The sequence below is a fragment of the Gobius niger genome (assembly GCF_951799975.1).
Source record: "Gobius niger genome assembly, chromosome: 1".
Classification (NCBI taxonomy): domain Eukaryota; kingdom Metazoa; phylum Chordata; class Actinopteri; order Gobiiformes; family Gobiidae; genus Gobius; species Gobius niger.
Genome location: NC_136852.1, coordinates 66039736 through 66054629, shown reverse-complemented (window position 1 = coordinate 66054629; position 14894 = coordinate 66039736). Strand labels below are relative to the sequence as shown.

The 14894-nt window shown below is 40.8% G+C and overlaps 1 protein-coding gene across 1 annotated transcript in view; it reads left to right on the top strand.

Annotated features, from left to right (window-relative positions):
* Window positions 1-14894, top strand: part of ipo11 (importin 11) — a 192158-nt gene that overhangs the window by 146136 nt on the left and 31128 nt on the right. Inside the window, exon 29 of the mRNA XM_079552025.1 lies at window positions 4151-4235. Coding sequence (XP_079408151.1) covers window positions 4151-4235 — 85 coding nt within the window. The remainder of the gene's footprint in view (window positions 1-4150; window positions 4236-14894) is intronic.

Here is a 14894-nt window from a genome sequence, read left to right as displayed (position 1 = left end):
CGGATAATGCCATCAGTGTATGGATTTCAGAAAAAGAGAGTTCTCATTAGCATATTGTGCAATGCGATTTCTTCCCCCATTTACCACCACTCGCTTAAACACATCAACCCTATATGTGCTGAATGACAGGGAGAAAAAAGTTATTGTTGATTTCACCACATGTACATCTTCCAGTTTGAATATTGTTGCTGCCCGTTAAAGCAGTTCTAAGTAACGTGTTTACCTTAATAAATCCTTTTCGTAGTCCCTGTGGGGGTAATACAAGTGTTTATGGGATAATTGGAGGGTCTTTCATCTCCCCCTGGTGTCTCTGGCCAGAAAACCATGTTTGCAACTTGACTGCCACCGGACCGGAGCAACCAATACACACTAATAGAACCACGAAGAAGAAGCTAACATGCTAACGGGCAAAGCTAACTGCGGGCTAGCATCACTTTAAACAGTATTTACAGCCAAGTTTGAGTGAAAAAAATATTTCCATTGTATAATTGGATGTACAATATCCCTCTCTCCCTTCGCCTTTTCTGTCAGCGTAGTATTTACTCTCCAAGACAATTACTAAGTTAAAAAATCAACACTTGCTGCGACACCTGCAGTTGCTTCTATGGCCTCTAGGGGCATGAGTTACTTAGTACTGCTTTAAGTGTTTTAATAAGTTTGACGTGGAGTTGGGAACGATTTGTTTTCTGTACATAACCAACGATGGACCACAGTATTCTTATACTGTATATACAATATAATGCTCCTGTTTCCAACTAGACTGATGTTTTCGGTTGGTTTTCAAAATGTCACACAACAATGTTTAAAATAGGTTTTCAGCTGTCAGCAATTACAAAAAATCTAACTGGTAATTAGTTGTTATTCGTTTGAATACTGCATTAATTTAAAAGTAATCCAAGTAGTGGCTTGATCAGTACTTCTTGACCACCACTGCTCTCAAACCCTCAGTGCAAACAAATATCCCTGTGGTTCTTGTTTATGTTTAGCTAGCAGTTCATACTATACTTCAGTCATCTCAAAAATCATCTCAATAATATATGCAGCTATAATATATATATATATATAATGTGCACTGTGGAAAAAAACTATTTTTACAACACAATTTTCTGTTGAACTGTCCAAAATTGGAGCCATGTTTGTCACACACACAAGAATCAACAACACAAATTTTCCTTGCAATACAACAAGTCAAAGACGAGCTCTGTTGAGGAGAAATTCTCTCATTTAAACAACAGATGGTGTTTTGCGGTGTTTTGCGCCTCTGAATGCCACTTCTGGGATCACTGCCAAAATATTAATGCTCTGGTGCACTTAATTTTCTTCTGACTCTCTTCACCTCTTATAGTAATGTAACTTGCACTCTACCGTTTTAGGCCTTGATGACTTCCAAAAAGTATCTTTTTCTTTTCTGAGAAATGTACTGATTGGGGTGAGATTTGCTATTTTATGTCAAAATCAAGTTTTTGTTCAAAGTGCCCATGCTTTTTAAACACATCCCGGAGTTTGAAAAAAAAAACTGACTGAGACTGAAAAGTCAACTGCTGGACTAAAGCCTGGTTCACACAGGAAGATTTTAAAATTCCAAACCTGAGAGACTCCACACATGGCGATTAAAAAGTTACGAGTTTAACAGTTTTGGTTGTACAGTGTGCGGTGTGCAGCCACACGGCAAAATCAACACATCACACAAATCGATCGCGAACATTCCCAGGTCAGACAGGAGATCTCAGAAACCTCTCAAGATCAAATGTGACTTCAGAGTAAACAAACATGGCGGATGAAGAAGAGGCAGTGGAGATAGTTTGTAGTTTATTTTTAACTCCGATGTAAACCGGACTTTCTGATGCGCCATGACAGCTGTTGATTTTGGATTCCCCTCCGTGCCTCCTGATTCTTCCTCCTCGTCACATGTCTTGTTTGTCCACGGGCACACCACACACAATCGGGCCTAAACAATCCAACATGTTGAGTATCCCCGATTTGAGATCGGAGCAGTCTTAACTAGAGGTCAGCCGATATATCGGGCCGATATTTGAGGAGTTTTCATCCGAAAGAGCAAAGGAAGTTGAGTCCTCCCACAACTTCTTAGGCCTCAGGGGAACAGAGAAGCATCGCAAAACTGACTAAAGCTGGTTAGTCTCACTAAACACAAGTGAATATAGAAATGCTGAATGTCATTTTGAAGCACTGGAGAGTTCAATCTCTGAGTTACTTTTAACCTTCGCAATTGTATTTTTGAACGCCGTGGAAAATGCCAGCAACAGTATGCTAATGCCAACAGCAACATGCTAATGCCAACGGCAACTAATCAAAGCTGCAAAAGAAACGGAATAACCTAAAGTAATAAAATACAAATTTTAAGTGTTTTACAGAATTATAGACATTTGGAAAAACAGGCCAAAAATATTGGTCAAAAATATTGGCCGAGCATATTGGCATCAGCCAATAAAAATCCCAAAACATCGGCCCCTAGAAAAAAAACCATATTGGTCGACTTCTAGTGTTAGCACACCACACATGGTAGGAATATCTGATAAATTGGATTGTCCTTAAGATTGTTGGAAGGGGAGAATCAGGGCTGAAATGGACCTAATCATCCAGCAGTGTGAACCAGGCTTAATACATATCACATATGAATTTTGTAGCATGATTATAGAGGCCTAACTACATGTTTTGATGTCACCGTAAATAACAGTGGTAGGTATCAATACAGTGTCCATCAGCAAGTAAACTAAAAAGGACATGAACATTTTCTGTAATTTGCTGGCATTGAACTGTGGGGTCTACTTGCTCATTGACACTAATGCAGTGCGGCTGCAGTTTGAAGGTTGTACGACCTGCTCTAGAAAATAACCCCTTTAAAACTGGGAATACACTGTGGAATTTAAAGAGGGGAGGGGGGGTATTCAATGTCCTCAACTCACACTGCGACTGAATCTGATGCGATGATAGTGGTGCTACTACTGTCACATTCTCTAAGAGCAGTTGGCAAAGAAAACCTCAGCAACAAATGAAAAGTGGCCTTGCTTAAATTACAGCCAATAAACTACTGTTAAACTACTTTCTCTACGGTTCAAGAAGACACCATCAACGCCTTTTGGTGCCCCACCCATTCTAGTATCCTGAATCAAGGCTACAACATAACCTAGCCAGAATCCAAATGTTTTTCTCTGTACAGTATACATAATTGTTGTCACTTGAACCCCTATAAACTTGTGTTGTTAATGCAGAAGGAGGTTCACACCACAAACACAGCACTTAAAGGGATATTTCAGGATTTTTGACATAGGGTCTCATTTCCTAGTTATCCAGAGTGTTGCTGATTTATGGAGATATGTTTTTTTAATTCAAGCAGTACTTATATTTGAAGAGTTTCGTGGCGCTAGGCTAGTGCAAGGTTAGCGCATTTCTACGATATCAGCTAGCCTGCATTAAAAACAGTCTGACCCGCTCCACGGAGCACCTGAGGCAAATCATTTATAACGCCAGACTAACCATATAAATGTCTGTGTCGATAAAGTAAAAAAATCCCAAAACATTGGCCCCTAGAAAAAAAACCATATTGGTCGACTTCTAGTGTTAGCACACCACACATGGTAGGAATATCTGATAAGATTATCTTTAGAGCTACTACGATAATTGGATTGTCCTTAAGATTGTTGGAAGGGGAGAATCGGGGCTAAAATTGGCCTAATCATCCAGCAGTGTGAACCAGGCTTAATACATATCACATATGAATTTCGTAGCATGATTATAGAGGCCTAACTACATGTTTTGATGTCACTGAGTAAGACCGTAAGGTATTTTGTTGACAGAGAAAATTATATTATCTACATAATTGCAGTCTGCTCTTAGGTTTGTTGCTCTACATCCTTTCCTTGAAACACGTGCTTATTGAAAACCTTGTTAATTTCTCCCTATAAGCTCTGTATGACAAGGACACAGAACGTACATATGGGCCTAAAGGTTTTCCAGTCTGTTCTGGTGCATGCAAATGAGCTCATATGAAGAGAGTGGGGAAGTGCCAGAGGGTTCAGCGTTTGCCTGTGTGTGTTCGCCGGCTTTTCTTTTTTTCTTTCTGAAATCGTCCTCCAGCCGCGCACACTTTAATGCACGCTTAATATTGAGCTGAATAATATTGTGTTTGCAGCTGCATGCTGATGAGCCACTTGGAGGAGCCCAAGCTGAGCGATGATGAAGAGCCGCCGACAGAGCAGGACAAGAGGAAGAAAGTGGTGAGAACGAATACAGCCGCTGCACATATATGCTTTTTTAACACATCGCTGGCATTTTAGGAGCATGACACACGTAGGGTTAAATGGTTTAAGCAATGCGTGTAATGAAAATGTATGTGTGGTTTTGAAGAGCACATAAGCAGCTATTACCTTTACCTATATGAACACTGAGTTTGTTCATCAAACGTCGTAATATCAGACAACAATGGTTTCTTTTTATCTTCTTGTAGAACGATGAATTAGTTTTACTAATAAATGATTCAATCTGAGAGTGCTGGTGCTGCGAAAAACGCATTGTATTGATTTCTTTAAAAACATTTTTGATGCACCATTCAGTACCTGGGGAGTCAAAACATTGCACCACAGAATCTATACTGGGAAAAATTCCATCTCGTCTTAGATGAATTGCTTAAAAAGTGTTAAATAAACACAATTAATCCAGATTTTGATTGACTTGTGATTTTGAAATAAGACAAAAGAGCAACACGATAGTCTGAATCTGCTCAAAATCAGCATAAATCCCAATAAATCAAGCACTTTGATGTCATTTTTACAAACAAGATGGCATTTTATCCAGTGTAGGCTGTCGGTAGCAACTGCAGGTTTTCGTAAATGAATAGGCTTAATAGTTATTTTTAACAGAAATAATGTATTCTACTGAGCCGTAAATAACAGTGGTAGGTGTCAATACAGTGTCCATCAGCAAGTAAACTAAAAAGGACATGAACATTTTCTGTAATTTGCTGGCATTGAATTGTGGGGTCTACTTGCTCATTGACACTAATGCAGTGCGGCTGCAGTTTGAAGGTTGTACGACCTACTCTAGAAAATAACCCCTTTAAAACTGGGAATACACTGTGCAATTTAAAGAGGGGAGGGGGGGGGGTATTCAATGTCCTCAAACACTGCGACTGAATCTGATGCAATGATAGTGGTGCTACTACTGTCACATTCTCTAAGAGCAGTTGGCAAAGAAAACCTCAGCAACAAATGAAAAGTGGCCTTGCTTAAATTACAGCCAATAAACTACTGTTAAACTACTTTCTCTACGGTTCAAGAAGACACCATCAACGCCTTTTGGTGCCCCACCCATTCTAGTATCCTGAATCAAGGCTACAACATAACCTAACCAGAATCCAAATGTTTTTCTCTGTACAGTATACATAATTGTTGTCACTTGAACCCCTATAAACTTGTGTTGTTAATGCAGGAGGTTCACACCACAAACACAGCACTTAAAGGGATATTTCAGGATTTTTGACATAGGGCCTCATTTCCTAGTTATCCAGAGTGTTGCTAATTTATGGAGATATTTTGTTTAAAAATTCAAACAGTACTTATATTTGAAGAGTTTCGTGGCGCTAGGCTAGTGCAAGGTTAGCGCATTTCTACGATATCAGCTAGCCTGCATTAAAAACAGTCTGACCCGCTCCACAGTGCACCTGAGGCAAATCATTTATAACGCCAGACTAACCATATAAATGTATGTGTCGATAAAGTAATTTTAACCATTTTGCATTTAAAGGAACTTAAATTTGAGCAGCATCAGCTTCGTGGTTGTATAAGCTAAGCGGTGGAGTGATCTGCTAGAAAATAGTCCCTCAAAATGCGATCATTCATGTGATGCAAGGTCAGTTATATTCCAAAAAATATTCTATCGACACAGACATTTATGTGGTTAGTCTGGCGTTATAAGTGATTTGTCTCAGGTGCACTGTGGAGCGGGTCAGACTGTTTTTACTGCAGGCTAGCTGATACCATAGAAATGTACTAGCCTAGCACAACCCTAGCGCCACGAAACTCTTCAAATATAAGAACTGTATGAATTACAAAAAAAAATATTTTCAGAAATCAGCAACACTCTGGATAACTAGGAAATGAGGCCCCATGTGAAAGATCCTGAAACATCCCTTTAAGTATGAATGAGGCATGTTTATTACAAATGCGTAATATGCATTAATGAACCTTTATAAGTTCGTACCATATTATGGTACGAACTTATAAAGGTTCATTTAAAAACAAAAAAACAACAACACTACTGTTATTCACCGCCCACATCAAGATGGTTTCTGAAGCCAACAAGGACATCAAAGGTAAGCAAAACAGTGAAAAAAGGAAAACTGGCGTAATCACATTAAATTCAAATTACTATCTGTGACGACCCCTGGAGCAGCGAAAGGTGACAGCAAGTACGCATCGGTCCCTTGTTGTCTGTTCAACCGGTACCGCTCAGATGTGCGCAATCGCCCAGAGACGGCTTGGAGCCAAACATGCCCCTGATCGACCTGCGCGCAACAACAAAAAACAACTTCTACTCCATCGTTTTATTGCCGATAAGGCTACACTTTAGGCAGAGGCTTCTTCGTCTGTTTATTCTTAGTTCTCAGACTTTGAAGTCGCTCCCATCAACAGAATAGTTTCATAGCTGTAACATGTGTGTTTCAGAAGTAGAAAAACAAGCAGCGATAGGCAAAAACACCACAGAAGCTTCACTTGTACAAAACAACACACTACAGCGCCTTCGAATATTTTTGAGATGTTGTGTGTTGTATCAAAAACACTGACCCCAGCAGTTTGTAATTCTTTCTTTTAAAGCTGTCGACATGTTTTGTGGAGTCCCCATTTCACAAGATGTGCTTCTTTATACATTATACATTATACATTACTGTGATGCATTTATGTATGAGCGCGCCGACGTATGGCGTTATTAGAATGTATGCAATGGCTTCTTCATAGCGCTCCTGGCCTGAATGCTCGGCCTACCGAGGTACAGTAAATGTCTGGATGTCCGCCGTGTGTCTGCTGATCCAGGGCACTTATCACCTCCACCCAGACTCGCGCTGTGTGCTCCAGGGAATAGGAAGAGGAGAGTCCAAGTCACACCTATGTGTCCTTAATGCGTGTGGGTGTGTGTGCAGGCCAAGAGATGTAGGAAGAATTTAAGACGTGCATGACCTTCATAAAAAACTGGCGTGCACCTTATTTGAGAAAAATTGTCTGTGGTCTTTGACATTTAGAAAGTTGGGTACTCATCGGTATCCCGTGATATAACTCATCCAAGTTCACTGGCAATGACAAAAACAAAGGCCGTGCATCGAGTGTGCCATCAGTCAGTGCAAACAAGCTTTCTCCCATTTGCCACGGACTCGACTGCAGATTGTGTAGTGATACAGTGTTGGTGTTCTGTAGTTTCAAAGCTTTTTCATGTAGGTTGAGAAGAAGGAAAAAAAAAAGCAATCGCCATCTCGGGCTAAAAAAGAAATTATGCTCCCCCCCTCATTCATCCATATTGATTTTTTATTAAATTATTTTCGAAAATTGCTGTCGAAAAAAAGGTTTAGGTTCTACTGGTACAAAAGAAATATCAGTATCGAAAGCAGGCACCGAAAACAAATATGAAATCTTTAGATTCAAGTTCTGAAAAAATTGAGGGAATAAAATTGGAAAAAATTGAAGGGAAAAAAAATGGGGAAAATTTTGGGTACATTTGAGAAAAAAACACAAGAGAAATTGGGGGAAAACTGTGGAAGGCAAGTTTAAAAAGAAATTTAACAAAAACATGAAAAATGTGGGTTATTTGGGGAGCAAATTGCCAAAAAAATTCTGGAAAATTGGGGAAAAAGACGATGCCGCACTATTCGACAGACAGAAGCTTGTAGTTTGTTTACGGATCCAACATGACAGCAGCAGACGCGAAGCTATCTTCCGATCAAGCTTTAAACAGTCTAGCTCAGAGGTTTATTTTTAAAGGGACTATACAGAGTTTAAAAATGTTAAAACAAAGTATTTTCCTCCCCCTGCAGTCACTCAAAAAGGTGTTAATTCAGGTCCGAAGTGCTGTCATGCACGAGCTTAATATAGAAGCTGCAGTTACGCATAAGACCTGAGGTGGCAGTAGTGAGTATACAATTACTAACTTGCATGTAGCCCCTTTAAGGAAGAACAGCGTTTGGTCATACGTCATCTGGTACAATTGATACAACTGGCTATGGCTACGTGCAGACGCATATGATAGACATCACCTAATAAACGGCTATAGACAATCATAAACCACCTCTCCTACGAGAAAATAAATGAGTGGTTCCCAGACTAAATATCACTTGTTAGCCAGGCTAACCGTGCCCAGCCCTACATTCAAAACAGTTTCATGAACATTGTCAAGAGAGACTTCCACATCCAATCCAATTTATTATTGATGCTCACTTGCTAATCTAGATTATTATGCAAAATCGACTACCATTATTGTGTAAGGTCATTTTGTTCTTTAGCGAAACTCTTTAACACCTTTGCCGATAACAACGTTGTGTCATTTATTTATCCAATTTCCTGCTCTCTCATGAAGGTTCTATAATTACAATGGTAAGTTTGGAACAGGTCTGTCAAATAGCTCTTTGAAGGTAAAAATGTCCCCTCTCATTGCAGAACAAATCTCAACTCTGTCTCTGTCAATTAAAGTTGTCATGGAAATGTCTTTTTGTCACTTGGAAGTTTGGGCATTTTCTCTTGTAAAGTTCAGTGCACATTTAGTTCAACATGATGCCCGGTAAGCCTAAGGGAAATTTTAAGTTTGCGGTCCGTCCCTCAGAGGCGTCTGTAGTTTTGCACCATATATTTTTATAGTTTCTTGTTGTGTAGAAGTTGTATTCCACTCTGAGTCATAAATACGCCACCGTGTACGCGCACTGAAATGCAACCTCAGTGGCTCTAGGAAATATCGCAAAAAAGGCAATAGCACAATATCCCAAATGCTTTGAGGTGTTAGTGACTATGTGGGTTAAGTATTCGCCCACTAACCGAAAGGGTTGCCGGTTCAAACATCTTGTAGATATACAGTCTTCCTTCCCCTTGGCAAAACACCTGACTCTTGTACTCCAGTCAGAACATGAGAGGGAAAGGGAGCATTTGTAAACCTTTGAGGCCAAAAATATACCTGACTCTTCATTTAATATAACTGCAACTATATTTACTTCCCCCAAAAAGATTGGATTTCTCAACAGGCCACTTCTGGGGCCCAATCCCCGTCTGTATTAGGTAATAGACGTTGTTTTTGTTGTTCCCGTCCCCCGTGTCGACACATCTCGTATCCTGTACCGTTGCCTCCTCTCTTAATTTCCCCTCCTCACGGCCACAGTAATTTGAACCCAGCCTCTCCACATGCCGGTTGTTTATTCAGTGTTTCTCCTCCGTCCTCATCTTACCTCATCTTGCCATGCTGCTTTTTTTTCCTCTCCATCAGTCAAATCACTTTTGCTACAGCTGCCTGCGGGTCACATTTGAAATATAGTTTTTTGTTTTTCTTTCAGCTAGTGCTACAACATGTGCGTTGTGAATTGGAAAATGTGAACAGGCTGGATCCCAGATTAATTAAGTTGACTCATTATTCACCTGTGGAGTTTTGTGCACTCAAATCCACTGGAAGCATTAGATTGCTTTTCTGTGCAGGAAGCGTTTCCACTTGCATTGACAGAAAAGGTATAGATCAATCTCAGGAAGTCTGGTTAAAGATGCTTGCATACTCGCTTCTGTTATTCTACCCCAGGCGTTTGCAACCTGTAACATCCTAGAGCCATTTCGGACCATTTCAAACCAACCGGCCGGACAAAACTGATTAATATCATTGTTTACAAGCAAATTCACAATATTAATTTAAATTAATTAGCCTATGATTTGTTTTTTTTTTAATTCAGAAAATACAACTATCAGCATTCTGTTGCATTTTAGACATTTTTTTTTTTAGCTGCCTGCATTGATACAAATCTACAAAACGCAGATATTCTAACACAGTAAATGGGACACCAGGTTTTGTGCCTCCCAGCCCCTGATTTTCTCCGCTCCGCCGCTGCTTCACCGCACTCACTGCATGTTGTCTCCTCTGCACCTTCACTCTCCTCACTCTGCGCTGCGGGGACAGATCCAGATCGCTCCTTTGCCAGTTTGAGACGTGTTGAAGACGTGTTTGACGTTGCGCTTGTGACTTGCGACTTACTACGCTTTGTGTTATGTGAGATCAGTGATGATTCGCCTTCAGCGCTGCACGAGGTGGCGAACGGGTTGGACTGAAGTTTGCCTCTCCTCCTGACATCTATTCAAGCGTCATTTACGAGATGCTTCCAGTCCCAGTAAGGAATGATGCAGTATACTATATACTCATAAGGAGGCTACCGTTGCGGCAGATGAATGAGAGCGCCGCACAAGCACATACGCTGAAAGCACGGGCTGGTGGAGGTCGGCCCAGCGCGTGTGCCTGGGAAGAATGACAGCGGCGCTGAGCCAAAAGAGAGGACAGATTGTAGTTGACATAGGCCTTTTGAGGTATCTCGCAAAAATGTATTTTCACTGTGCGAGCTCCCAATTTGTGCATATACTCTTGGCTGCACCAGTGGGACAAAGAGCCACGACAAGGAGGCTTGAGAGCCGCGGGTTGCTGACCCCTGGTCTACCCCAAGGGGCAGCTGTGGCTATGATTCTAGCTTGCCACCACTGAGTGTGTCGTGAATGACTAATGACTACGGTTTGGTGCTTTAAGAAACTTGGTAATACAGGCTTGTAAAGCGCAATACAAGTGTAAGCCAATATTATTATTACTATTAGAAATGGGTCAGTGCCCAAGGCTTTACTTTTACCATGTCATGGAAAAAACTGACAAACTGGAGTTTGGAGCTAAAGAGGAGCCCCCTTTACCTGATGCTACGAGGACTGTGTGCCGCATTTGGAGCAGAGATCAAAGTCATACAAGAGCTATGGTATCAAAACTCTGTGTTATGTTCAATAAAACATAGCTTCCTTTAAGTGGCATTTATGGATAAGAATGTTTGTAAGCCCAACAATGTAAGGGGAAGAAAAGTGCACTTTCTACCCAATCCACCCACACCCGATGTTTGCCGTATATTTGAGGTACCCGCTCGAATCCGCGGGTTGACTGCGGATATCGGGTCTTCCCGCGCCTCACATACATTATATTCGATTGCACTACAAAAAGTACCATGCCAAAGGTGTCTGAAGTAGTTGTAAAAGTCTAAGTTCAGCATTGCATGGGACTTTTTGAAGTATTTTGTGAATTGAGTACTTCAGACTTCCATGTTATTTTTACTCATGCAGGGGTGAGCTCACACTTGGCAACACTGGGCGTTGTCAGCTGAAGTCATAACAGCACATGCACAGTTTACACAGAGCATAAAATCGATCCCTACCATGAAACTAGAATTTCTTCCAAATTAACTCTGACACCCACATTTTTAGTGTGTTCAAGCATGAAGTGAACTTTGTGGTGAACTGAAGAGAGTCAGATGCTCCATTTCTCTATCTGGTGCAACACTTGCTACTTTGTACGTATTTGGATTGGGGACGTTTAACCAAAAAAACAGTTACAGGCGGTTGCATGTGTCTTCATTATCATTTTAAAAAATGCATCAAAGTATAATAGATTTTATGGATTTGCTTAGGGCTTCAGGGTACTTGAATAAGTTTGCATAATAATTATCGTGTCCAAATCGCCAAAAGATTGAGTATACTCCATGGTCTACTATATAGTGCCTTGTTATAGTAAATGAGGATGAGTAAATGAAGACTATCGGTCCTAGTTTGCAAAATGAGGAGACATAAAGCATTTACTTACTTTTGAAATGTTGTTCTTTGTCATTGAACAAGTGTACAACAAAATGGTGTTCAGGCGTTAGTCCTGAGCCGCTGCGACTGAGCAGCGCTGCCACTGTGGGCCAACCTGACCAGCATGTTTTTGGAGGTCGGAGAAACCACAGCACCTGGAGGAAACTTGGCTGGCAGCTTTCAGTCTCCTCTGATCTTCTGAAACAGTGCTCCGCCTCCTGGGTTTGTCCCTGTTTTAGAACATGGTGTCCTGCACTGGACAGCTCCACCTCCTCCTTCCTCTTCCTCCTGCGCAGCTCCTTCTTCCGCTCCACAACATTCTTTCACCATCTCCTTGTTTGTCCTTCTTTTGTTCTTGTGACGCCGCCACTGTGAATAATGGTGCCTCTTCACTGTCTCAGAAGAAGAAATTTGTAGGTCTCAAATGGGTTGAGCTGATAAGCTCGCTGTTTACTTTTAAAAAGCTGCTTTCTTCAGGACCATTACAAACCCCACACAAACAAAGCAAATATGTACAAAAATATCCAGAAAAACAATGTGGAGCACAGAGACCACAAATGCAGTTCGCAGAAAAGGCAAAAAATGCAGCTGTACTAAGAGGGAGGAGGTTGCTGCCTGTTTACACGCCACCATGTAGAGAACTTTACATTACGGAAAAAATTACAAGACATGAAAATGAACAAATTTTGTTATTTTAGCATCTGCCTTTTTTCCATTTTTTTTTTTTTTTTTTTTTACATCAATTCACATTTTAAGCAGTTTAAAGTGATTTTAAATTGATTTTATATCAATCATTACATCCCTACTTATTGGTCAAAGTTGAGGCACGGGGATTGTTATTAGTCGCAGAGATCAGCAATGAGAGGGACTTCAGTAAAAATATAATTATGTAATATTACATTAGTTCATCAAATTGCATTATCAATTATACACAATCTTTTAAGTTTGTAACACATCTAGGACCTGATCTTTCTAAACACAGCCTTTAGACTGTAACGTTTGCACTGACGAGGTGCTAATCTTAAGCTTCAATGGCCAATGGTGACGTTATGTACAACAGCAGTCCCTCCCTCCCCTCCCTTTTGATCACGTTCTTGCGGCGTGTAGAGCCCAGAGCCGGACTCTTCAATACCAGAGCCAGCTCTCTTCTCAGCTCTGTTCTCTTTCACTCAGTTTGTATTTTGTCCTGTGATAGCTTGAAAATGCTGAATCATGAGACTGTGCGATGTACAAATGAGGAGAGAGAATGGGAAGAAGCAACGAACACTCGTTGCAGTCAGCTGTTAGCAGCACACCTGTTAGCCCAATCTTTCTAAGCCATGCCCCCGCGCCCTGGCCACGCAAGCTCTAGCGTTTGCACACAAGATGTCACGGTTGTCTGCGCTAACGCTGTTATTGCGCTAGGCGGAAGGTCGGGCCCTTAAACTTAGACTATCACTTTAAAGGGGCTAGAAGCAAGTTTGCCATTTTATCCTCACTACTGCCACCTCAGGTCATACGTGTAGCTGCACCATCTATATTAAGCTCATGCATGACGGCAATTTGGACCCGAAGTAACACGTTTTTGAGTGACAGTGCAGGATTTTAGAGGCAGTTGTGGTGAATAGGTCTTGGCTCATTCTACACATTAGGACATTGTTGGAATATGTAGGAGGAGGAAAATACATAATTTAAATATTTTTAAACTCCGTATAGTCCCTTTAAAGTTTTAATAAAACAAAACACAACCCCTGGTATCGTTATAGTGCTAACAATTAAACATAGTGACAAGAATCCCCCAAGCCACTAAGTATTTTTTTATTTTGTTGTGTTAACAATCATTTCAATTTCCTACTGTAAACTTTTCCTTCTTGAAGTCCCTCCAAGAACAAGGCTGACTCAAACTGTCGTGCAAGTAGCCACTAGCCAAAATAACATTGCACATTTGGGGAGAAAATCATTGAACGTATTAAAAATGTAATCACTAAACGTGATCTACAACTCTAAACTACCCATTGTTACGCGACTGAAACAATATCCTTCACGAGCCCGCGGTGCTCTTCTCAGATTTGTCGAGGCTCTAAGACTTTCATCTTGGCGTTCCACAAGACTACACTCACAAAACCTCCGCTATGTTTGTGCCTGTGTACATAATGCATCATTTGATTCCTGTGCTCCGTTGTACAAGGCCAGCGCTATCAAACAACAAGAAGGATCGGGCACATCAAAGGCCCTCTCCTCTGGGTAGTAATGACAGGGGCTCTCTGTCTCCTCCACTGCTGCTGCCACTATCCACAAGAGGCCATTTACTTCTGCACTTTGTTTTCGACCACAAGCGAAGCAATAATGGACGCGCACAGCTCAGACGCTTTTTATTGGCTGCAGTGTTGTGCTACGGGCTCTGGGTTTTTGATGAGGAAAGTTACATGCAATGCAATCAGTACAGAATTGGAAAATAAAATCGGGGATGCGACTTTACTTTGATCCCTTTCTTGCTCCAGCTGAATGCTTCTGAAAATTGTGAGCCGTTTTCTTTGTACGATTGTAATATTTTTTCAGCGTGGCCTAAAGACGAACGCATGTCAATATTTACGTAAACCTGTGTGGATATCTTTATACATTCAGCATAGTGAGGAATGAATGCGTGTCTCTGCTCTTGCTTGATCCTTTCCTTTGTTGGTCAAGTAAACCATTACGCACCAATAAGTCCTATTTTTGTTGAGTTAGATAATGGTTATGATCTTATTTGCTTTGAACTTTCGAACTGTACAAAATGAAAAATATGCACAGATAACAATAATTTAAAAATAAATATATGAAAATTACAAATTTGTTATGTCCTTGTGAACTGGAGTTTTTGCTAGACCAAGGTTAGCAAAATTAACTCATGCATTAGTCTTTTATGGCTTTTACAGATCCTCAAAGTCACTTTACACTGATATATTAATTCACTCCATATAGACAAGTTATATTTTATTCATCTCCGTAGAGAATTGAGTCCCTGCATTCAATGCCGCTGGGGCGACCTCTAGGAGCAGTGGGCAGTCGGCATGGGTCGGCGCTCGGGGACCCATC